General features: G+C 49.4%; 1 protein-coding gene across 13 annotated transcripts in view; it reads right to left on the reverse strand.

Annotated features, from left to right (window-relative positions):
* Positions 1-1444: 1444 nt before the first annotated feature.
* NEO1 (neogenin 1) overlaps positions 1445-23617 on the reverse strand; it is a 155987-nt gene continuing 133814 nt past the window's right edge. For 2 of the 13 annotated variants that reach the window (XM_086848435.1, XM_086848425.1), the window contains exons 17-29: positions 23220-23443; positions 20050-20188; positions 17445-17552; positions 14391-14585; positions 13530-13562; positions 10279-10347; positions 9560-9707; positions 7855-8093; positions 7275-7367; positions 5418-5576; positions 4271-4507; positions 3614-3750; positions 1445-2168 (exon numbers count right to left, since the gene is read on the reverse strand). In XM_086848435.1, coding sequence (XP_086704561.1) covers positions 2085-2168; positions 3614-3750; positions 4271-4507; positions 5418-5576; positions 7275-7367; positions 7855-8093; positions 9560-9707; positions 10279-10347; positions 13530-13562; positions 14391-14585; positions 17445-17552; positions 20050-20188; positions 23220-23443 — 1865 coding nt within the window. In that variant the 3' untranslated portion in view covers positions 1445-2084. The remainder of the gene's footprint in view (positions 2169-3613; positions 3751-4270; positions 4508-5417; positions 5577-7274; positions 7368-7854; positions 8094-9559; positions 9708-10278; positions 10348-13529; positions 13563-14390; positions 14586-17444; positions 17553-20049; positions 20189-23219; positions 23444-23617) is intronic. The other 11 variants (XM_086848428.1, XM_086848424.1, XM_086848436.1 and 8 more) reach the window with 6 other exon arrangements.

Below are 23617 nucleotides of genomic sequence, written 5' to 3' on the forward strand. Positions count from 1 at the left end.
ATAAATGTTTTTTTTCTTTTTTTTTTTTTTTTCTCAGTTTAACCTTAAAAAACCAACTTTGAACAGTTGTTTTAGCATTAAAAATATTCCCCCTCCCCAAATTCAATGACAATATTAACATTCATGGTGTTCTACATAAGGAATATTCACAAAGGCCCCCAGCTGGGAATACTGTGTGTGTAGGATGGCATTTCTTTGGGTATAGGTAAAAAATAGGTGAAGGAACAGCTCCACACCCTCCCTTCCAGGCCAGGGGCTGGATTTTATTCTTTAAATACAGGTTCTGTATTTTTGCTCTGAACTGTACTGATTTTAAGTCCAAACATTAATTATCCAGGTGGCCCACGCTGCTACAATTTATTGTGAATTCCCTCCCCTCCCTCAATAATAAATAAATGCAGGAAATGGCCTGGAAATGACAGCAGAGTCCAGGAAAAGAAAGGGAGTGACTCAATCCCTGCTCTCCCTGGGGCTTCCGTGGCTCTCCCAGTGACAGGAGTGGGAGCCTCAGCTCCAGCCCAGGGCAAGCAAAGGAAGCAAAGTTCTTTTTGCCATTACAGTGGAAATCTCTTGGCAGAGGCTCAGAGGAGCCAGAACTTCCCAGATCCCAGCCCCTGAACCACCAGGAAGTTTGGGATTCCTTTTACCCTGGAAGTGAAGTTGCACAGGTGGGCACTGGCAGCTGTCTGGAGTTTCTCTTTCTTAAAATTTTTCTCATTTTACTGAACCCCAGCCCTTTTTTTTTTTATGCAGGGAAGGACAGAGCCACAAAACACACAAAGAGAGAAAGAAAATCCCTCTTCCCTCCCCTCCCTGGAGCTCCCTGTTCCCTCTCCTCCCTTTCCAGGTCTGGGAGCAGCACCTGGGTCACCAACACTGAGTTTATTTTCCCATGTTTTCCAAAGTGTAAAAAAATGCATTTTTGCCTTGTTTTCAGGGTTGCTGTTGGGATGGCCTGGGCCCCTGTGGACACTCAGTGCTCTCCAGCAGATCTGGGGTGTTGGCAAAGGGAAGATGCTGAAGTTCCCCGAGCCCAGGGGGCTCAGCCCCAGCCCTGCAGCCTGGCTGAGCTCTCACTCCGCTCTTCCAAGGCTCCTGATCCATCTTTAAACCAACAACAACAAAACAGCTGCCAAAAGGAGCTTCCTGTAGGGTCACCTGGACAGGAGAGCCCCCATTCCCAGGAGGAAGCAGTTCCTAAAGGAGCCTCTCCCTGCACTCAGTGACCAGACACACAGTACAGCTGAAGATGTTTCCTTGCTCTTCAGTCTTCCCAGTCACTGGAAAAATACAGGAAAACAACAGGAATGAACCCTCCCCAGGATCCCCCTCCCCTTCCCCAGCTACTTCTCCCCCCACTCAAAATATTGAAACTGCACAAAAAGCGACAAACAAGGCTCTCCAATTACACCTCAATTCAAACAGACCGGGAATCTCACAGTGATGAGAGGAGAAAGTCAGGCTTTTAATAATTATAATATAAAAATAATAAAAAAAGCTTACAAAGAGCAGTGCAGCATCCCAAAAGGCCATGGATTAACTGCCAGAAGGGGACGTAATTTTACTCAGAATAAAAAACAAAACAGAACAACCCACACTGGCAATGAATTTTCATACACAATAGAACAAGCAGTCAAACTTCAGCCTAAGCTGTGGAAAACAACCGTTTCTCCCTTTTTTTTTTTTTATTACAATATTTTTTTTTTCCTTTTTATAAAAAAAGATAAAATAAAAACACAAATAAAATTGTACATAAATGCCAATGTCCAACACTGAAAAGGCAGGGCAATCACACCACTGAGACAAAACCTGACCAGAAAAAAAAACTAATGGCGAGTCCACTTTGCTTTTGTCCTGCTGGATCCCAGGCGAGGCTCATCCCGCGGGGCTCCGCTGCAGGACAAGGGGTGACCTTGGGTCACCTCCAGCTGCTTCCTCTCCTCCTCCCTCCATTGCTCTCGTGTGCTGTCCCTCTTTCTGGGTTCTGGTTTTTTTTTCTTTTTTTTTTTGTTTTTTTTCCTTTACTTTTTCCCTCTGTACAATTCCTTGTGTTCCAAGGCTGAGTCCGAGACTGGCGGCGCCGCTCACGCCGTGGTGATGGCATTGAGGTCCTTCATGAGTCCTTCCAGGTGGGCCATTTCTTTGGTCAGCTCGTCCGGCTCGTAGCTCTGCGGGCAGGGAAGGGGGAAAGGGTCACTCCCAGCACTGGGGCCCAGCAGGAACCTCAGGAGCCTCCTGCTGCAGCTCCTGCCCCCGCTCAGCACCGAGCACCAGCGCATTCATCACCATTTCACCCACTGGTAACGTGGCACAGCCCCCTGTGCCAGGCGGGGCAGCTGTGGCTCAGAGGTCCGCTTTTCCTGCCTCAATCCCTGCCTTTGGACCAAGGCAGGAAGTTGAGCAGGATCTCCCCTCTTCACCAAAGCTGCTTTGGGATCGGGATAGCTGCTAAAGCCACACCATTTTAGGCTCAGCTGTCTTGTTTCTGTCAGCGCTGTGGACAGACCCCATGGTCTGGCTCATCCCCAAACCCTTCCTGACCAAACTCCTCCCAGTTCTGAGCATTCCCAGCCCTCAGCTGCTCCTGCAGCTCCTTCTGCTTCATTTCAACAGCAAAGAACTTCCAGTTTACCAAACCTCTGCACTGTGCAGTCCTGTGCCCAACACATCATCTGCCAACTCCTTACTCGGTGAGTAAACTCATTCCCTAAACTCATTCCTAAAAACCCAGAATTAATTCAAAACACTGCCCAAACCTGAACTCTGTATTTCAACTTATTTACATTTTAAGACTCATAGTTGAACCAGTAATTTAATTTAAACTGGTTTTTTTTTGTGCTGACTCTACCTGGCACTTAATATATTAATTAATTTCATTAATTAATGAAAGAAAGTATTAATGGCTCTATTTAAATATTACAAATTAGCTGAGGAGTATGGGTTTGGTACTGACCAAACAAAACTGACCAAACAAAATGAATAAAGCAGGAGTGACAGAAGCACAAAAGGACACCAGATCAAGTTTCCAGACAAGCACATAGAGAAATAAAATCAGGAGAGTAAAAAACAAGTGACAAAAGGACAATGAGGGGAAAAGAAAAATGAATTCCAAATGAGCATTTCCTGTAGCAGTGATGCAGCAGTGAATATTTGAATATTAAAAGGTAACAGCCACTGGAGCAACTCCTTGGCTTGCAGTTTGAAAGGGAAACAGCTCTTCCAAAACATTCCTTAAAAGCTACTTCCAAAGCAGCCCAACAGTTGCCTGCACCCTTCCCAAAAGTCAGGAAACTTTCCTGTGAGAATTTACAAACAGATTTGGGATGATGGCCTGGAACACACTGGCATTCATGTCAAATGTTCCATGTGCAGTGACACTGGGAATGCTCTGCAGAGCTCAGGGATGGCACTGGGAATGCTCTGCAGAGCTGGGGAAGCTGCAGCTGCAGGATTCAGCAGCTCCCCCCCTGCAGAAGGCGTTTCCCATGCAGGTTCCCAGGCACTGGAGCTGTGGGAGCGCAGAGCAGAGCCCACCGTGCTGTGCCTGTGCCAGCTCAGGAGCCTTGCAGAGCCCTGCAGAGCCAGCCCTGCCGCCCTGGCAGGGGGTACCTACGCTCTCCGAGTCCTCCAGCATCCGCGTGGTCTCCTGCACCTCGGGGGCGCTGGGCACCACCACGGGCATGGGCGGCCGAGTCCTGCCCAAGGTGCCAATGGACGCCGTCTTCACCGCGTGGACGGGGTGGCCGGGAGCTGCAGGGAGTTGGGGACACGGTCAGGCTCGGGACACTGCTCAGGGAGCTCCTGGAAGGAGCAGAGTAAGGACAGGGAAGGGAATGGCTCCCACTGCCAGGGATGGATGGGATATTGGGAAGGAATTCCTGGCTGGGAGGGTGGGCAGGCCCTGGCACAGGGTGCCCAGAGCAGCTGGGGCTGCCCCTGCATGCCTGGCAGTGCCCAAGGGCAGCCTGGACAGAGCTTGGAGCAGCTTGGGACAGTGGAAAGGGTCCCTGCCCATGGCAATAGGTGGCACTGGATGGGCTTTAAAGCTCCCTTCCAACCCAAACCAGTCTGGGATGACCCCGTGGAGGAAAAGGATTCTTCCAGGAGAAAAGGAACACTTCAATTATGGAGTGCTGGATTTGAATTGGCTCATCTATGTATGGAAAATGCCACCAACAAAACCCAGCCCAGGCTCGCCACATTTCCTTTGATGCCCACTCCTCCCTCCCTGTGCCCCCAAGTCCCCGTTTCCCGGCTGTTTCTGACTCACCTTGCTGTGTCAGCAGGGGGGTGCTGGGCAGGGCAGGGTCGAAGGGGCCCCCAGTGGGGGGCACGGCGGGCACAGCGAAGCTCTTGAGGGGGTGCGAGGGGCGCACGTGGGCCGTGGGGGGCCCCTGGGGCTCCTCCTCCGCGGGCAGGAACGGCCCCTCGGGCTCCGGCAGCTCCGCGCTGGGCACGGCCGAGGCTGCCGGCATCGTGTCCGTGCTGGGCGTGTTCCGGACGGACTCTGCAACGCAAACACCCCCGAGGGGTTATTCCTGACCCGGGCTCCGGGACACGGGGACCAGGGCTCCTCCCAGGGCACCGAGCTGAGCGACTGCACCGGCACAGGAACGGCTCCGTGCTCCTCACACAAAGCACACAACACCAAAGTGCAGCCTCCTCCAAGCCCAGAGTAACAAAGCACTGACACCTCTAACTAGAGCTCCTCAAGCACACAGCACTGGGGGGCTCACACAGGAGCCACAAGTGAAATCCGTTTCCTGAGACTCATGGAACGGTTCGGGCTGGAATGGAGCCTGCAGCCTCAGGAATTGTTTTCATAAGGAAACAACACTTTTGGCTGTGACACCTTCCAATGTTGACCTTAAGCAGAGGAGCTCAGGGTTTGCTTCATCCCAAGATTACCCATGTGCACATTCAGCAATGCCATCGCTCTGGAATTTTTCAGAATCCTGGAGACTTCAGTGCTCTCTAAAACTACTGCAAATGATTCTGCTCAAGGCTGGGAGTACTGCATGGAAATCACCCCTGTTCTCTGTGTGCCCCCACCGTCAGTAGCCAAGCCTGGACCTTCCTTCCCTGCTGGTTTCAAACTGTATTAATTGGGGGAAGTTATCCCACGAGGCAGCTCAGAGTTAATCTGATGTTTCAGGGCCAGAGGCTTTAGCAGGAGGAATCCCTGTTTGGAGCTGGGTATAAAACATGAACCCCCCTTTCCCAAGGACACCACCGTGGATGTCACAGAACAAAATCCGACCGAACCAGGAGCACCCAGCCCTTCCAGGATTCTGTCTGTACCTCACCCATCCCTCATGGAACCCACAGAGGAGACTGACCCGGCTTCAGGCTCCGATTTCCAGGTGTTTCCCTGACTTTTCCACAAAGCACCACCTCCCTGAGGGTCGGTCTCTCACCTGTGGAGTCGGCCCTGTCCGAATGGGACATGGCAGAGCCCAGGGGCCACGGGCTGAGCTGGTGGTGCAGGAAGCTGCGGGTTGGAGAGGCGAGGCTGCCGGAGTGGAAATGGTGGTGAGGGGGGTCGAGGGAATGGATGGGATGAGCACTAATCACAGCTGTGGATGAACACAAGACAGAGAAACACTTAACACACACACACACACACACGGGACAGCCTGGGGACTCCCCTCCCTGCTCCCCGCTCCAGCAGGGAGCCAGACCCTCCTGATTCATAGCCCAGCTTAAACCCCTGCCTTATCACACCTCAAACACACATAGGACAAAGAATTCACCCAACTGCAGCTCCCAAACTCGTGCCACCAACTCTTAAAGCACTGCTTGATTCCACTGAAAAGTCCAGAAGGAGAATAAAGAGAATCCAGATCTGTTATCCACATACAGTATGTTAATAAAGAGGAAATGAGGTGTGTTAAACATTAAAGAGGCCTTTGCTTCCCAATATCCTTCCAGAATTTCTGTGTTCCAGGAGGCAAAGAAGGAAGTCACTAGTACACACCATTACTGCAAATGAGACTAAAATGGCACAGTGAATTACCACAATTCAGCACTCAGGGGGGAATTAATAACTCCATCTGAAGGCTCCAGGGGGTGGAAGAAAGCCGTGGAAGGCTGTGCAGGCCCAGGGCTGGACACAAGGAACGCTCCTGGTGGCCTCAGCTCCTGCCAGAAGGGCACCTGCAGAGCCCACACCGATGTCCCCATTGCCATGAACCAGAGCCTGTGGCTGGAGGCCCTCGGAGCTTTCACAAACAGGACAGAGCCCAGTCCCAAAGCCAAGCTCCAGCAGGGCCTGGGCCTGGTCTGTGCCCCCCAGGAGCTGGCAGGACCTGCCACACATCCCTGCTTCACTCAGGCCAGTTTCTGAGGAATTTAGTGTAAAACTGCATCCTCTGCTCCCTCCTCACACGTGGAGAGCTGGGAGACAGCAAGGAGATCAGACTACTTAGGGTACAACCAAGAAACCGGATGCTGCTCTTGGAAAAAGGTCACAGAAGAAGAAAATTCACAAACTGGGAAGTCAGGTCATCAGGACACTGGAAAAAGTAGGTAGAGATCAAGAACACCAAGTCCTCAGTTCAGTTCTTAATTAAAGCAAAAAGAAAGTGGAAATGTAATGTAACTCTGAAATAATTCCATAAAACAGAGGGGCTGTGGCAGCAGTCACCTGGCTACAGGTGGAACATGATCACAGAGCTCAGGGGAGTCAAAAGCTCAGCCCAGCTGAGCCTGGTGTGATTTTACCTCCCAGTTCTGCCCCTGCACAGCAACTCCTGAGCTGCTCACTGCTGTTCCCACACAGCGTTTCAGGCTGGCTGTTCAGAGGTTCAGCCAAGTCCCTTTCCATCTTGGAGTCATTTGAGAACTCCAGATAGATTGTTCAGTTCCTAAAATACTTCATAATAATGGTCATTTTGGTATCAGAGAAGGATCCCAGGGCAAAGAGGTCTCAGGGAGCTCAGAGTAAAGTCAGAGAAGGCTGTGAGAGCAGAACTGCAGAGGTGAAGGGGATGGGAAAACAACAGTGGGGAACCTGCCAGAGATTCCAGCTCTCTGCAGCTCCCTGTGGCACACTGGCAGAGCTCCAAGGGAATGGCTCCAAGGAGCAGCCAGGCCCACAGGCTGTCCCTGCAGAGCCCCAGCCAGGTCTGGACATGCTCCTGCCCTGCCAGCCCCTTCCAACACGGCCTCGCTCTGCCCGCACCAGGAGCCTCCCTGAGCTGCTCCTGCTGCCCAGCACGGCATTTCCTGGGAGCAGGGAGTGGCTCCAGCAGGAATTGGGGGTGTTCACTTACGCTGAGGTGGCTGAGAATCAAAAGGCATCATCATCTTGGGCCTCATGCCCCTCCTTCCCGCCAGCGTGGACATGCTGTCCTCCGACTCGTGTCCTGAGGGGGAACAGCAGCGTTACCCTGTGCAGCCAGGCTCCGGGAACCACAGCAGCAGCAACACTCCTCCTCCCCTCATTCCTGCCCCACACAGCCCTCGAGTGATAAAGAGCCCTCTCCACTTCACTGGAAGGTGGGAAGAAGACAGCGAGGGTGAGGATTTTTGGGAACTGGAGAAACTCTCCAGGCCCCACTGCAAACTCTGGCAGCGGTTCATCTCTGGGCTGAAAGGTCAGAAACAAATCCAGGGGTTTAATATGAAGTGAGATGATCTTCCCATTACTAATCAGTATTTACCAAGAGAAAAAGTAATGATTTAACTCTTGGATAATCTATTTCCTCACTAAAACGTGTGATCCAACCTTTTCAGAGTCTCAGAAACCAGGAACAAACCCAATTCACTACTTGGAAAATAAGGACAGAAAAGAGTAACTTAATCCAAGTGATTTCAGCAGTAAGATGTGTTTCACTCCTCACAGCCCCCCACCTCTGTAGGAATTCCGCCTCTGATGGATATTGCTGTCCATGGAATTGTCCACCGGGGTGATGTCCTGGGAGTTGCGAGGGATCGGGGTGTCTGTCATGATGGGATTGGGATCTGGGGATTTATCGATGGGTTTCAGCTCCAGCCTCTCGTGATGGATCCAGAGGTCGGGAGGTTTGACATCTTTGGAGTTGCCCTTGTACTTGTGGGAGCCATTCACGGATTTGCAGGCAGCTCGTTTCCTGGCAAGGAAAGCAGGGATTTGATAATTTGGTATTTGTTTCTCCCTGGGGTTCCACTCAGGTCTTGCATCCAGCTGGGCACAAGTTTCCCACCGGGCAGGAAGCTCAGAATTTTGCACACAAGCCCCACTGACACCTCAAAGCACACCCTTTGCTCTGGTGCCAGGGAATTTGTCTCTGACGGTGCCCCAGGTGCAGCCCTGGCTCTGCAGCCCAGCCTTCGTTAACAAGAATTAAGTTTGCAGAAATTGTGGCTATTGAGAGGATATTGCACTGCTGTGCCCATATCCTGGGCTCACTGAGCTCCAGAAGGAGCTGGAGAAGGAGCTGCAGCCAGTCAGGTATCCCAGCAGGATGGGAACACAGGGTTAATGACAGAACGTTCCTTCCAGCCCAGCTCAGGCAGGACAATCCCACTGGGGAGGTTCCCATTGTGCTGAGCAGCAACAGCAAACCACAGTGAGGCAGAGATTGGGGATGCTGGAATTTTGGGAAGGTAGAATGTAGGTTTCAGCACTCCCTCCACACTGACTCCTCACTTTGGGCCATGGCAAAGCTGGAGGAGGGGCTCAGACATGGGAAAACAGCACACACAGAGCCTCTGGCAGGGGTGACTCCCAAATCCTGCTCCCACTGGAGCTGATCAGGGACAGGGATCAGGTTATTCCCTGGCTGAGGGCACTCAGAAATTGAGATTTCATGGGGTTATTTCTGCCCTGAATATAGAACACATCTCCTGGTACTGGCCCATCCCTGCTGCCCCCTCCCAGGCAAAGCCCCAGCTGCCAGGGGTGCCAGGGCTGGCTCCTCCATCCCTGCTCCCTCTCCTGCAGCTCTGCAGGGTGCTCCTGCTCCATCACAGCAACTGCAGATTATCCAAGCCTGGCTTTTCATCACTTCCTCAAAAACTTGTTTTGCCTAACAGCGTCTTCTCCAACTTCAGACACAGCTCTGCTCTTTCAAAGAACACTCAGAGAGGCCCTGCAGGAGCCCCTCAGTGGGAGCATCATTGCTGCAGCATCAATGCAGATGCTCTGAGGGAAGAATTCAGATACAAACACTGGGATTTGGGAGCACTTTTCTAAGGAATCCAGCACCACATGCAGATTCCACTCCACTGATCCTACTGAAAACTGGATAATGCCAAGCACAACTCATGCACTGAGACCACCCATGCAGGAGTGAGGAGCTGCCTGAGCTCCTGAGCTCTCCCAGCTTCCAACACATGGATTGGTTCCAGTTTGGAAGCAACAATTTCCCCTGGCTGGGGGGAGAAGTGCAGGCACACCTGGGAGCCCTGGTTTGTGTGGGAACTGATGGCTGGGAACTCGGAGACACTGACAGGAAAAGCCAACCAGCAGCAGCACCTACAGGCTGCAGGACTTACAAGGAACAAAGTCTAAAGCATCATGAGGAATGAAATAAAAGGGTTCACTAAGGCAGGCAGGGCCCCCCAGCCCCGTTACTTTTTCTGGTGGGACGTGGTGCGGCGGGTGCAGAAGACGGCGACGATGACGACGATGACGATGGTGATGATGCCCACGGACACGATGATCACCAGCAGCATGTTGCTGTCCAGGGGGGATGTGGGACTGCCATGGGGACTGTTACTGCCTGTGAGGGTTGGGGAAGGGAGAAAAGGCTCATTTATTACACAGGAAAAGCAAGCAGCACCCACTAGACACCTGGAATGCTACAGATCAGCAGGAGGGGATGGATCTCATGAGAAATGTTTGTTTCTTTTGTGTTTGCCAACTGTTTCTGTGCAATTGTTCATCTGGAAGTTGATTTATAGATTCATTTCCTACTAAGTCTATCAAAATTTAAGTGTAGCCTACTCAAATATCACAAAAACCTCCCCACTCCAAGCACTGGAATTGATCAGGAGCCTCGGAGGGGTCACTTGGCTCCAAAGGAAACCCTTTATCCAACACCAGGGAGCATTCCCTGAGGACAGAAAATCCCAACACGCAGCACTGAGCAGGAGAAGGAGCAGGGGAGGCTTTTTCTTCCTCATCTGTTCCTACAGAATTGATTGAAAACCACTCCATCTCACTGGCTATGGAAATGCCGTGGGAGCTCAGCAGCAGCAGCAGGGACAGCTCTGGAAGTGCTGCTGGAATATTCCCTGGGTGAGCCCAAACTGGCAGCAGGGTGTGGCCATGGAGCTCTGCCCCACACTCACCTCCCAGCGGGGGTTTGTAGTCTGGGCCCAAGTCCATGGGGCGACTCCCCTTCCCGGCAGATCCCGAGGCTGCAAAGGTTGGACAGCGGAATTTGACACACACAGACACCATTCAGCATCCCTGAGTCCTGCTTCAGAACCTCCCTCAGCCCCCAGGAGCAGCTTTTTCCCTCTTTTCTGTCCCTACAACACAATTTGGCTTTGCACAGCACCTAACTCTCCAAGGGAAGAGCCGCTTCTCCAAAGGAGCTCTTTAATAGTTTCCCAGTTATTCTTTTCCTAATTAAGCTCAGGAGCCTCTCCTAATTTCACTTTTAAAATGATAATAAAGCCCATTTGCAGTAAGGCACAGGTAAATGTTGAGGAAAATGGTTTTGCCACATTTCTGCTGAGAGTTCAAGGAATTATCCAGGTGTCTTTTCCTAACTCTCGATTCCAGCAGCTGAGGGAGACTGGAAATGAGTGGAGGATCCCAAGCACAGTAAATGTAATATTAAGGCCCTGCCTATCCATTAAAACTTGCTTTCAGCTCCTCCCTGTTCTTTACTGTGCACCACAAGTGACAACAAAAGCAGCACAAAAATGGTTTGGATGAAACCTGAGGGAAGGATAAATTAGTTACATCCAAACCTGGTCCTTGCACTCTGTGTTTTCATTAAAATGCACTAATGCAAAATTAATGACAAAAACACTGGAGTAGGGGAAACACTCAGCAATGGTGCAAAGAACAATATTCCCATGGTTACAAGAATCCAGAATATTTTACACATTTTCACACTGTTCTACAAAAAAACCAAAAAAGTCAGGCAGTCTGGCAGTTTCACAGTGAAGAGAAGGATTTTTTTTTTCTGTTAAAAGTCCCCTTTAATCAAGAAGTATTAAGTGTTAAAGGATGTGTAACAAATGGAAACTGAACCTCACGTGAGATCCTGTGAACCAGCCCCTGACATAAAGACAAAAGGCAAAGGCAGGCAGGGGCAGGAGCAGGGACTGGAAGAGAAGTTTACACACTTTATGTGCAATGGATTTGTGTCTGTCTGGCCATTCCACCTGTCCTGGGAACCCCCAGGAGGATTCTCAGAGCCCCCTGAGGAGAGGAGAACATGAAGAAGCAGCAATATTTTGGGAGGGCAATCAGCCACTGAGCACTTGCAGTGTAGCAGCTGCAGCCTTAACACAGGTGAGGTGATGGAAAAGGGGATGGACACACACTTTATATCCATCTTTCTGCTTTATGGAAAACAGGTATTTCCAAAAAGCTGAATGTCAGCCCATAAACATGGCTGGGAACAGTAACTGTGCAGATATAGAATGAGAGATATAAAATACACTGCATTTAGGCTTCCAGGAAATATCTGACAGAGCACTGTGCAGTGCTTTGTTAAAACAGCACTGTGAAAAAACCACGTGGGGCCTGTTAACAACAAATTAACTGATAAAAATGAGAATTATTCACGAGGAATGCAGTGAGTTCTGCTTGGCCAAGGGCAGCTCAGTGTCCTGAAAACACCATGAAAGAGAAGGGAGAAACTGAGTTCAGCAAGGGACACTGAATCAGGGGTAAGAGAGAGACAATGAACAGTGATCTTCACGGAATCCATGTCCTCCCTGACTAATTCAGGATGAAATTTAGGTACCCAACCAAGCTGCTTCTCCGGATCCAACTCCTAAACCCATAGATCAACAGTTTAATAAATTCCAGGGAGCCCCATCTCTTATGCAGTGTCACCTATTTTAAGGAAGAGTTTAAGACAGCACTTGTTGGAATTGTTTTCCATTCAGCTTGTGATCCTCCACGTTACAATATATCCAGTCTGAACATTTTAACTGTGGGTGACTTCAGGATGGGTTTACTCCATCAGAGACCTTAATCTTTGCTTTAGGCTGAGGCCAGTGCAGCCACTTGAAGCCTGAGAGTAACAGCCCCCGAGTTCTGCCCAAGCTCTGTGCTCCAGAAGGGTGTGGGAAAACAGAATCGTGTGCTGAGCTCAGGAGGAAAACATCAAAGCAGACAAAGAGAGAAAAGGACAGAACCATTGAGGTTAGAGAGTCAATCCCACTTGCTTTTGCTCCCAGGCTGAGTAACCTGCTGGCTCTTTCCTGCAGATCAGTGATGCTGTCCCCCAGGGCAGCTCCTCCTGCACTTCCTCTGTCTTCCCCTTTCCCACATTCCAGCCACTGCCACAATTTCAGCTCTCCCAGTGTCCTTACAGGAATTCTCAAACAAAACTCTTGCCTTTGATGATTATACATGACAGGATGTGATAAGAATTGATCATGACTAGGAGAAGGTGTTGCTTTAGGATGAAACACTGGCTGAAATGGGGTTGGAGCAGGGAGAAACAGAAAACAGCAACTTTCACCTAAAAGCCTGTAACCTTCCCCAAATCCATCCTGCTGCAGGTGAGCAGGACAATGCCACTGGAGCATCCCCAGACAGCCCAAACCACAGCCCCACCTCCAGGACACAGGGATGGGGACCAACTGACTCCCTGACTGCCCCTGCTAGCAGCATCACCTGGTACAGAGTAAAAGCACATTTAATAAATTACTCTGAGCACCAAGCTGAGGAGCCAAGCGAGGAGCAGCTCCCTCAGAGCCCTTTTAGGATCTCTTTAATTGCATTTCTAAGCTGTTTGCCAATGGCCTTTTTAACTCATCCCTTCAGACTAATTCTCCCCCTTTTTATGGGGCTTGTAGGTTATTTGGAAGAAAGCAAGAAGTGCCGTGGGACATCCACCTCCTAATTCGATGTAGGAAGCTCAAAGCTCCCATTTTTCAAGCAAACATTTTAAAACCTTAAGGCTTTTAGGAGCCAGTGCTGGGCTCCTCAGGAGAGTCTGGGCTCCAAATGAGCTGACAGGCAGAATCTCTCCTGCACAGAGCTTTCCAGGGCTTCCCTGCCTTTATTATGGAATGAATCCTCACAAGCAGCACTTGTGCTAAGCAGAATCCCTTTGATCTTCCACCCCCTTGGATGTGGGCAGGGGCTGGACAGGGCACCACTGGCTCCAAAGCCATTCCTCCAGAAGGATTCAGCTCTGGCACAACCCCCATGGCCCTTCAGGGACACCTCAAACTCTTCCCACCCACAGCCAGGACCTCCAGCTCTCCCTGGCAGCACAGCAGGAACTCGCCCGTTCCCAGTCGGAGCAACGGGATCCTGCTCCACTTAAAAAATGTCACAGCACATGGACAGCAAAGCACAACAGTGAGGGATGGAGAGAAGAGAAATGTGGCTGTTCATTTACCTTGGTCATTGGGCATTTTATCTGAGGACTCAGCTTAGTGGGGCAAGCACAGGGAGGAAAAAAAGAGACACATCACAAGGCTTGAAGGAGTGAGACAGAATTCCAAGCTTCCCACAGCACAGGATGCAGCTCTTGATTCTCAGCACTAAAACTCACGTGGAGAAGTGTCCAAGGCCAGGTTGGACAGGGCTTGGAGCAACCTGGGCTGCTGGAAGTGTCCCTGCCCATGGATGGACTGTAAGGTCCCTCCTAACTCAATTCTGTGATAGGATTCTATGACAGTAAGCTCATCATTTTATTTTTCCCAAGTTCTCTCACATTTTACTCTTCACTGCTTGCCCATCACCATCACTTCCTGAATTAGGGGCCTGCTGCATCCCACGAATTCCCACTGCCCCATCCCATTCCCAGAAGCAGATGTGACACACAGGACCTGACTTTCACTGCAGCCAGCCCGGGTTTGTGACAAGGGACCGGCCCAGAGGTCCCTGAGGAACAGCCGGTGAAGCCAAGAGCTGAGCTCCAGCCCTGGGATTCCCTGCTCCACGCCATCCCAAGCCCATGGCAAACTCTCCAGCCCTGGGATTCCCTGCTCCATGCCATCCCAAGGCCATGGCAAACTCTCCAGCCCTGGGATTCCCTGCTCCATGCCATCCCAAGGCCATGGCAAATGCTCCAGCCCCATGGATTCCCTGTTCCACGCCATCCCAAGGCCATGGCAAACTCTCCAGCCCCATGGATTCCCTGTTCCACACCGTCCCAAGCCCATGGAAAACTCTCCAGCCCCAGAGCTGCCCTTCCCAGGGCCCGGCCCACGCTCCCAGCACTCCCAGCGCTCCCAGCACCTCGGAGCCAGGGTACCTTTGGGGGTGCGGAACTGCACGGCCTCAGACATGGGCCCCATGCCCTTGGAGTTGCGGGCCTGGATCTTGAAGAAGTAGGGAGTGTCCAGGGTGAGCTCCTGGATCTGGTGTGTGAGCCTGTTGCCCACCACGGGCTCGATGACCCAGTCGTGGATCTCGGCGTTGACGTCCGTGCTGTAGTAGATGATGTACCCTGGGAGGGGAAAGCCACGTCTGTCCGTAAAGGAACCCTCTGGAAATGTTCTGCTTGCCAGGGAAGCACCACAGGATTCCCAAGTGTGCCCTGGCAAACGCTAAAACCACACTCAAATATCAGCCAGCCCTCCCATCTTCCCTCAGAACTGTTCAAAATTCATGGTAAGAGAAAAAAGCCATTTAAAACATCAAGGTTATTTCTGATCACCATTCCCTGATTGTGGACAAATCAATATCTCCATCCCTTTACCTATTTATAGATCAAATAAAATAAAGCTGCCATTATCAAAACTTCCTCAAAGAACTAATGTATTATTTAAATTACGTTAAAACAATGAAACATTCCCACACACAGTGAAACCACTTGTGTTTATAATGATTTCATTATTATTAACAAAGGCAACAAGAACCTGAAGAGAACTGAGGCTGCCCTGCACATCCCAGAAAAAAGGGTATGGGAAGAGTTTATGTTCTGATATTAAAATACAGTGAAATCACCAATTATCTAGTAAAATCTTTGCAACTTTTTTATACAGAAACACAGATCAGCATAAAATAAATATTTGAACCTCTCTATATTTATATACACATAGAAAAAAATACATGAATCTGTATTTAAAATACATTGTATATAACACAATATACACTATATATTTTCATATATTATTTCTACATTTGTATCATTATTTATATCCATATCTAGCTTCAAGTATTTATTTTATATGTAGCATATATGGAAATACACATTTTTATAGTATTACAGATCTGTTATATATATCTATATCTATATCTATATATCTATATATCTATCTCTGTTGTGTATCTATAAATCTATCTGAAATATATTTATATATATATAATTATATACACACACACACATATATATATATATATATACATATATGGAGTGATGCTAAAAGCATTCTAACAGTCTAGAGGCACAAGTAGTGAATTAACTAATTAACTTTATAGTGTCCTAATTAGTCAGCATCTCTAACGATGCTCGAGCACGTGGCTCAGCATTCCTGCCCATCCCATGCCAGCCAGGGAGGCTGGAGCTGCAGTGCTGAGCATTCCATGGACAGGGGGCCATGGAATGACATCAGAACTTGGAATTCTGGCACCACTTACAGCACAGTGTGAGTTAATGAGTAATTAATTAGTGCCGAGCCCTTGGCTGACAGGGCTGCTCCCCACCAGAGGGCACTCGGACCCCACATCCCAAAAACTGATTGGGCTCTGGGAAGGGGGAACTGGAGCTGGGCTCTGGGAATGGGGAGCTGGGCTCTGGGAATGGGGAACCAGAAATGGGCTCTGGGAAGGGGGAACTGGAGCTGGGCTCTGGGAATGGGGAGCTGGGCTCTGGGAATGGGGAGCTGGGCTCTGGGAATGGGGAACCAGAAATGGGCTCTGGGAAGGGGGAACTGGAGCTGGGCTCTGGGAATGGGGAACTGGGCTCTGGGAATGGGGAGCTGGGCTCTGGGAATGGGGAGCTGGGCTCTGGGAAGGGGGAACTGGAGCTGGGCTCTGAGAATGGGGAGCTGGGCTCTGGGAATGGGGAGCTGGGCTTTGGGAATGGGGAGCTGGGCTTTGGGAATGGGGAGCTGGGCTTTGGGAATGGGGAACCAGAAATGGGCTCTGGGAAGGGGGAACTGGAGCTGGGCTCTGGGAATGGGGAGCTGGGCTCTGGGAAAGGGGAACTGGAAATGGGCTCTGGGAAGGGGGAACTGGAGCTGGGCTCTGGGAATGGGGAACTGGGCTCTGGGAATGGGGAACTGGGTTCTGGGAATGAGGAACTGGGCTCTGGGAATGGGGAACTGGAACTGGGCTCTGGGAATGGGAAGCTGGGCTCTGGGACTGGGGAACTGGGCTCTGGGAAAGGGAAGCTGGTGCCTGCTGCACTCAGGCTTAGCCCTGAATCACTGTTTTAGCTCATTTTTAAGCTGTTAACTGCTGCTTGTGCAAAAGCTGATAAATACTGAACAGTTCTGTCCCAAGGGTTTCCCTCTCTACCAGGGGATGTTGGGGCTGGACAGTGGGAAAAAGCTGCCAGCCCAGTGCAGGTAAATGCTGCTCTCTGTAGCTGTTTCCTCTCCCTCGGCTGTGCCCCAGTGTGAGACATTTGTGCCCCTCACTGGCAGCCAAATCCTGCACCAAAAGCTCCTGGGTCTCCAGTCAATCCTCCTTTCCCATGGAAACACTCCCTGCCTTTTCCCAGGGATTTAATCAGTTTTAATCTCCTGTCCAGAGCCTGGGCTCCAGTCCTGTTCAATCAGGGGGTGTCCCAGCTTTGATTCTGCACCATGGGTAATTCTGAGCTCAGACCCAAAACCAGACAACATGCCATTAAAATCTCATTTCAGCTTTAAAAGTGGATTATTTCAGAAAGCCCTTCTAAATGGGAATCTGAACAGAAATTACAGAAGGGAATCAGCAATTATTACTTTCTGAAAAGCGATTTATCCTATGTGGCAGTGATGCAGTTCAAGGTAAATAACAGTTTACTCTTAATGGTTCAGTCAGGGGAACAAAAAACAGCTCTGAAGTCTGTTCTGTGACACAAAAATGCCACAAAGATGACAAAGAGCATTGGGATGGCTTCTCCTAAATAAAGTTTGACAGCCAGAGGCACTAGGGGTAATTACTGGAGGAGTGCTATCAGAACAGCACAAGCAAAGGTTACAGAGATATTTAAACTTTCAGCTGGATTTCTGACTCCACTTCCATTTCCCACTGCTGTTAGTTTGCATCTGAACAGATTTTGCTGGAGTACAGAAGGAAATAAGGAATTTGAGGTGGTGCAGGGACTGGCCAAGCAGGCAGTGGCAGCCCCAGGCCCGGCTCCCTCGTGCCCCACCTGTGATTTTGCCGTTGGCCTCGGAGGGTGGCTGCCAGTTGACGATGATGGTGCGGGGCTTGCCCTCCTTGCTCACCACGGTCACGTCCTTGGGGGGTGAGGTTGGCACTGAAACACAAACCCAGAGTGTCAGCAGCTCTGCCTGCTCTGTCACACCTCTGAACCATCACCTCAGGGCTCTGGATCTTCATCTGATGTGCAATACAATTATATCTGGATTATTCTCTTTACTTTTATAAATCCCCCCGTCCTGCAGTGTCTCGCTGATTCACCCCCTCACTGGCCAATGCCATCCAGTGTCTGCCTCCAGCCCATATGGAGCTTCCCCTTTCCAGAGCACTTCTGGCACCAGATGTGATCCATGACTGGGCATCCTCAAAAACCTGGACAAGGGGCCAGTGATTCCTCACCTGAATTTCTTCAGTCATCAGAAAAATCCCACAAACTGTGAACCATACATTCTGTGTAGGCAGGCATCTGAAATATCTCCCTGTTTACAGGTTTATGATGGGACTCAGACCCAAAAGTGCCCATTTGCCACTTAAATCCCAATCAGCAAAGTAAATCCACCAGAGAATTATACCAGGCTGGAATGGTTTGGGTTGGAAGGGACCTTAAAGCCCACCCAGTGGCACCCCTGCCATGGCAGGGACACTTCCACTGTCCCAGGGTGTTCCAAGCCCCGTCCAGACTGGCCTGGGACTCTCCAGGGATGCAGAGGCAGCTCCAGCTGCTCTGGGGAACAATCTCTGGGCAAACCTCGAATGGCTGAGTGAATCCTGAAGAATGATTTGTGATCTGGAAGGCATCTGCACCCCAGAGGAGTTTCAAATGCAGAAGGATTTGCTGAACACAACTGGCCAACCTTTCTCCATGGGGTTGCCAGAGAGCAGCACTGAGAGAAGGGAAGGAAAGGAAGAGTTTTCCTTCTCCTATCAGCCTCTCCTGACAAAAATTCAGGAAACAGCACAAATTGCTCCAGCAGAAAACTGAAATCCTTGCTGTGAATTGAAGCCAGAGGGCACTGACCATCCCTGCAGTGCCACATCCTGAAATCCAGGAGGCTCCTGAGGGGACAACCCAGAGCAAATCCACCTCATGGATTTAATCCAACCACAGTACTGCTGAACTTCCTGCATTTCCAGAGCTTTATGTGTGTGACCTCTTGGAAATCCAGCCATAAATGCTCTGGGATGGCCACCAGTTATCCTCGTGATGAAGAGCTGGAAACCAGGGACAGCCACAGCCAAGAAGTTATTGTAACTATTGCCCCAAATATGTAAAAACAGGATTCAGAGGAAACAAAAATAGAAAATCAGAAGTAGCCCACAGGAGATCAGGAACAGACAACACAGAGCCCAGAATTCCCTATTTTCCTTTTGGGAGCAAGTCCCACACAACTTCTCAAGAGTATCCCAAAATAATGAGCCACTCACTCAGGAATTTGGCCAGTATTATAAATCATAAGATCTGTTATAAGAAAATATATTTAGCTTTTTTTTTTTTTTTTTAATTTCTATTTTAAATTTATTCCTCAGTTCCTCAGCTATTGGGATTGTCTTTGAAAATAATTCCTTACAAGCACTTCAACCTGACCCTTCCTATTTAAATGCACTGAGCACTCCTGCACTGTGCCCTTGCTCAGGGGCTTTGTGTCAAATTCTCTTCAAAAAAAATTTATTTCTGCAGCTTTAACAGTCCCTGCACTCAGAGCAGAGCTATGGCTGAGGATTGAACATGTGTCAGCAGCAAATGGGGGGTTTAATGTGGGCTGGGAACAGAGGGATGGGAAAGGAGCCCCAGCCCAGAGCTGGCCCCACATCATGGAATTCTCACCCAAAACCACGACAATGTTTTCAAAAGCAACTGAAACTTACTGGGACTTCAGAGTATGCTCAGAGAGTTCAGATTTTATCCTGGGTTTGCTTTTTCTTAAGCAGAAATGATAGAATTTCTATGATAGAATAACTGGAAAATCTCACAAATTCTTTGCATGTCTGATTTTTTTGGCTGTATTTTAATTCAGAAGGAGAACTCTGGGCTCATTTGGATGGGCTTCTTGTCCTCCACAGTCCATCTGAAGAGAACCCTAAGCATAATAAGCAGTAAATTTAATTGCCCAAAGTTCATTTAACACTTCAGGGTAAGAAGAGCAAATGAGGGACAGGTCAGGGAGAGGGCCTGGAACCCACAGTCACTCCCTGGGCCTGACTGAACAGGAATTTAGGGCTCACCTGGACATCTTAATGCCCAGTGTGATTTTTTGTCTTCATCTGCCTCATGCACCTTCTCACTCTGTAAAAATTATCATCACATTTACAGCAAATTTTAATTATTTGTGCAGAAGTGTTTTCTTTGTGTTTGCTGTTAATGTGTTTTTTGTGAGACTTTCTTCTCTCCTGCCCATGAACTGTGGTAAATTATTCATGACTTCTCTGTAATTTGATGTAAATTCTCCTGCAATCATCCCTTGCAATTTTGAAGAATGTTGTTGTTTTTTAATCAGAATTTCTGACTGAACTATTCAGACCCCCACCCCAGCAAGTGTTAATCAGCAGAGCCATTTCAGGGGGAGGTTTCTTTGGGAATACCCAGCCAGGAGTACCTAATTCAAAGGTTGTCCCGTGCGCTGTCATGCTCCAGGTGCTGGATCTCCTGCCCTTGGTCACCATCACCGAGAACTCATAGAGGGTGTTTGGCTTCAGCCCCGTCACCAGATAGCTCAGGGTGGTGGCATTTGCAGTCTGAAAGGGAAAGCAGGGTGAGTAGCACTCCCCACAGCCCTCAGACACCCCCAGCACAGGTGTTCCCAGCATTTCCAGAACCACAGCCATTAATTCAGGGCTGGCTCTTCTCTGCCGTACAAATTCATTAATCAAATATCAACGTTTATCCTCCACTAGAGATCCTGCAATCAGCAGGAGCACTTAACAGCAGCCAATTAGAAATGAAAAAAGACAAAACAAGGTCCAGGGCCCACTTGTTATGCAGTGGTTAAAGCCCTGTTTACCTGGGGGTTCATCTACAGCATTTCATTAACTCCTCTGGCTGGGGAAAACAAAAAGCACAGCGTGGAACAATCCTGCTCAGAACCTGGAGCTGCCTCCCAGATTCCTGCTGCAATTTCCTGAACAACCTTAAATGTAATAAACAAATCAACTAAAGATACACTTGTGAGACTTGAGGTGAATGAATCTTTAGCAAAATGTAGATTCTTTTCAGAAAAAATGGTTATCTAGGATCACACAAGGAAACTACACGTGGGTCACAGTGTAATTCAGCATTTATAAACATTTTGTGTTTGTTGTAAATGGCTTCAGCACCAACAGAATGTACTGGAAGCCCATGGAAGAGAAGGAGAGCTGTATTTACAGATATGGATATTCCTCACCTTGGCCTGCAGTGGTGTAAACACAGAATTCAAGAGCTGTTTCAGGATCTGACAGGGCCATAAAACAACTGCAACAGCCACTGCCTCCAGAAAGCACCAAAAGAGTGCAGCTGATTTAATGCCAAGGTAAAGGCACCTTTCCCAAAGGCTCCAGTCTGAGATCTCCAAAATCTTCATTTCCTTTTTCTTACGAGGGATGGAAGTTCAGGAAATGGTGTTTCAAGGGGTGGCAGTGATTGGTGCCCAGGGCTTTGCTGTCTGTGGCCAAAGACTCACAGAATGAACTAAAATTAAATCCTCCACTGGCTTTAAGCCTCTCCTTGGTGCACATTCAGTGCAGTTTGGAGTGGGGGGGACTGTGGCTGAGGGGCTCCACACAGCTGGGATGGGCACAGCTGGGACGGGCACAGCTGGGACGGGCACAGCTGGGACGGGCACAGCTCCCTGGGGAAGGCAGGGAGCGCAGGCCTCGCTGGGAGGGATGGAATGACAAGTCCAAGGCAGGAATCTTTCCTCCCCTCCTGCCATTACCAGCTGCTTTATCCCAAAAAGCTCTTCCCCTCTGGGATGCTGGAATTCCCAGCAGTATTTATTTAGGCATTCCAGTATTTGTATTATTTGATGTGGCAGCTGGGCTCCTTTTCCAGGTGAAAGTTCTGGTTTCCATCTCTGGCTTGGAATCTTGGGATCTTTTAGTTTCCCTGTGCATCTTTAAAAGATGCACTTTGTTATTTTTAAGATCCCAGCCCATCTCATGGTACCAAACCCTGCTCACCTGCTAGAAATAAATCCCATAAATACTACCCTGAAAAACTTGTTTCTCTTTTATGCAATCCTAAAAGATCCAACTTTTAATATTTTCACTGATCCCTGATGGATCCCAGGTAGCTGCAGGACAACCCCACATGCCAACAAGGGGGCTTTGGAAACTGCAGCCCATCTGCTCCTGGGTTTCCAGGCTCAGCCTGGCACAATCCTGCACAAACTGAGGAGAACAAGTGCCAGGAGCACACAGCCTCGTCCTCAGGAGCTTGTGATGGGGCAGGAACAGGGCAGAGGCAGAACATCTCAGTGAACCATCTCAACACCCAGTTTGGGACGAGAGGAAGAATGAAACCCCAGACAGTGAGCAGCTGCAGCTCTGGATCCTGCAGAGGTGACACAGGATTTCTGTCCCCAGGAACAGGGATGCTCCAAAGCTCTGGAGCAGCGAGCAGGAGCTGCAGAGGGGCCAGGACAAGCAGTGTGTTCTCATTCACAGCCTGAATGAGAGCCAGCACTCCCTGCAAGGGTCTGACCTCCCAAAACACATCCAGCAGCGCAGGAAAGGAGCTCCAACAAAAACAGGGGAAGAAAACCAGGATGTGGGCTCTCCAGACACCACAGGTCATGTGTGATGGGAGCAAATACCTCAAACTTCTCTCCTTCAGGCAAATCCTTTCTACAATCTTGAGTAATTTTAAACTATATTCCATCATTCCTTGTTGGTTTTGGTCACAGCAAAACTTGTTGTTGCCCACTGACCACAAGCACCGGAACAATGGGAACAGTAAATTCACTATTTCATTCCATCTTCTATTTTATTTCAATCTTTTAAGCAATTAGCTAATGAAACTGCAGCTTTATTTAATCCACTCCTGAGACATCCCTTGCACATGACTCAGGAATGTGGCTCAGAAGTAACTTGCCTTTAGAGGAGGAATACACATATATTTACATCTTTTCATTTCAATAAAGAAAAGATCTGGATTATAACGTGGTGGCTCTGCAGGAGCATAAAGGGAGCTCCACTGGCTGGGTATTTTAACAGCCAGTTCCTCCGTGTCTCATTACAAATGTGAAATTTGTAGCCAGCAGCTTTGAGCCCTCCAGGTAACTCTGAAAATTCATAAAAAAATCCAACCAAGCACCAAACCAAACCCAAATCCAGTCCCCAAATCCAAACACACGAAAACAGAGGAAGGCAAGGATATCACCAAGTTTTTGCTGTGTGTTTTGAAGCCAGTCAGCTCCCAAAGGAAAGGTTCACTATCAGCTTTGCACAAACTGAAAAGGCTCTACAAGGAAATTTCAAACCATGGGGGTAAATGTGTTTTCCCTGCAGGGCTCACAGATAGTGTCCACAGAACAGAACAATGCTGGACATTTCTGTTCCTGCCCTGAAGCAGCTCTTCCATCCGCTCCCAGAACACTGTCCCAGCTCCAGCTCCTTCCCACAGGAGACACAAAGAACTGCTCCCAGCAGACCCAGGGCAATCCTGGCAGCATTCCCTCAGCTCTGCCTTCCCCTGGGAGCGGAGCTGGAGGAATCCTGCCCCTCCACAGAGCCCAGCAGCGTTCCCAGAGCTGTGCCCTGCCCTGCTGGGCTGGGAAGCTCCCGGTACCTTGTACTTGGTGTTGGCAGGGATGTTGGTTTTCCAGCGGACGGTGTAGAACCGCGCATCCGTGATCTTCTGGTTCTTGGGCAGGGAGTTGTCTGCCCAAGTGATCCGGATGGTGTCATGGCTCAGGATGGAAGCCTGAACTCCCACCGGGGGCATCATGGGAGACGGATCTGGCACTGGAGTGTATGGAGCATTAATAACAAACAAATCAACCTCGGAAGTGTCTGGGCAATCCATGGGGAAAAGGCCGTGGTTTATAATTAAAAAGGGAGGAGGTGGCATTATAATGTCAACCAAAACAAAAAAAGAGGGGATGCAGGGAAGTGCAATGAGATGGAAGGTGAGGAATGGAGAGAAAGAGAGAAAAGCCAGAGTTAATAGGTGACATCAGACTGGGC

Source organism: Cyanistes caeruleus, chromosome 13 (assembly GCF_971803275.1).
Source record: "Cyanistes caeruleus chromosome 13, bCyaCae1.hap1.1, whole genome shotgun sequence".
Taxonomy (NCBI): Eukaryota; Metazoa; Chordata; class Aves; order Passeriformes; family Paridae; genus Cyanistes; species Cyanistes caeruleus.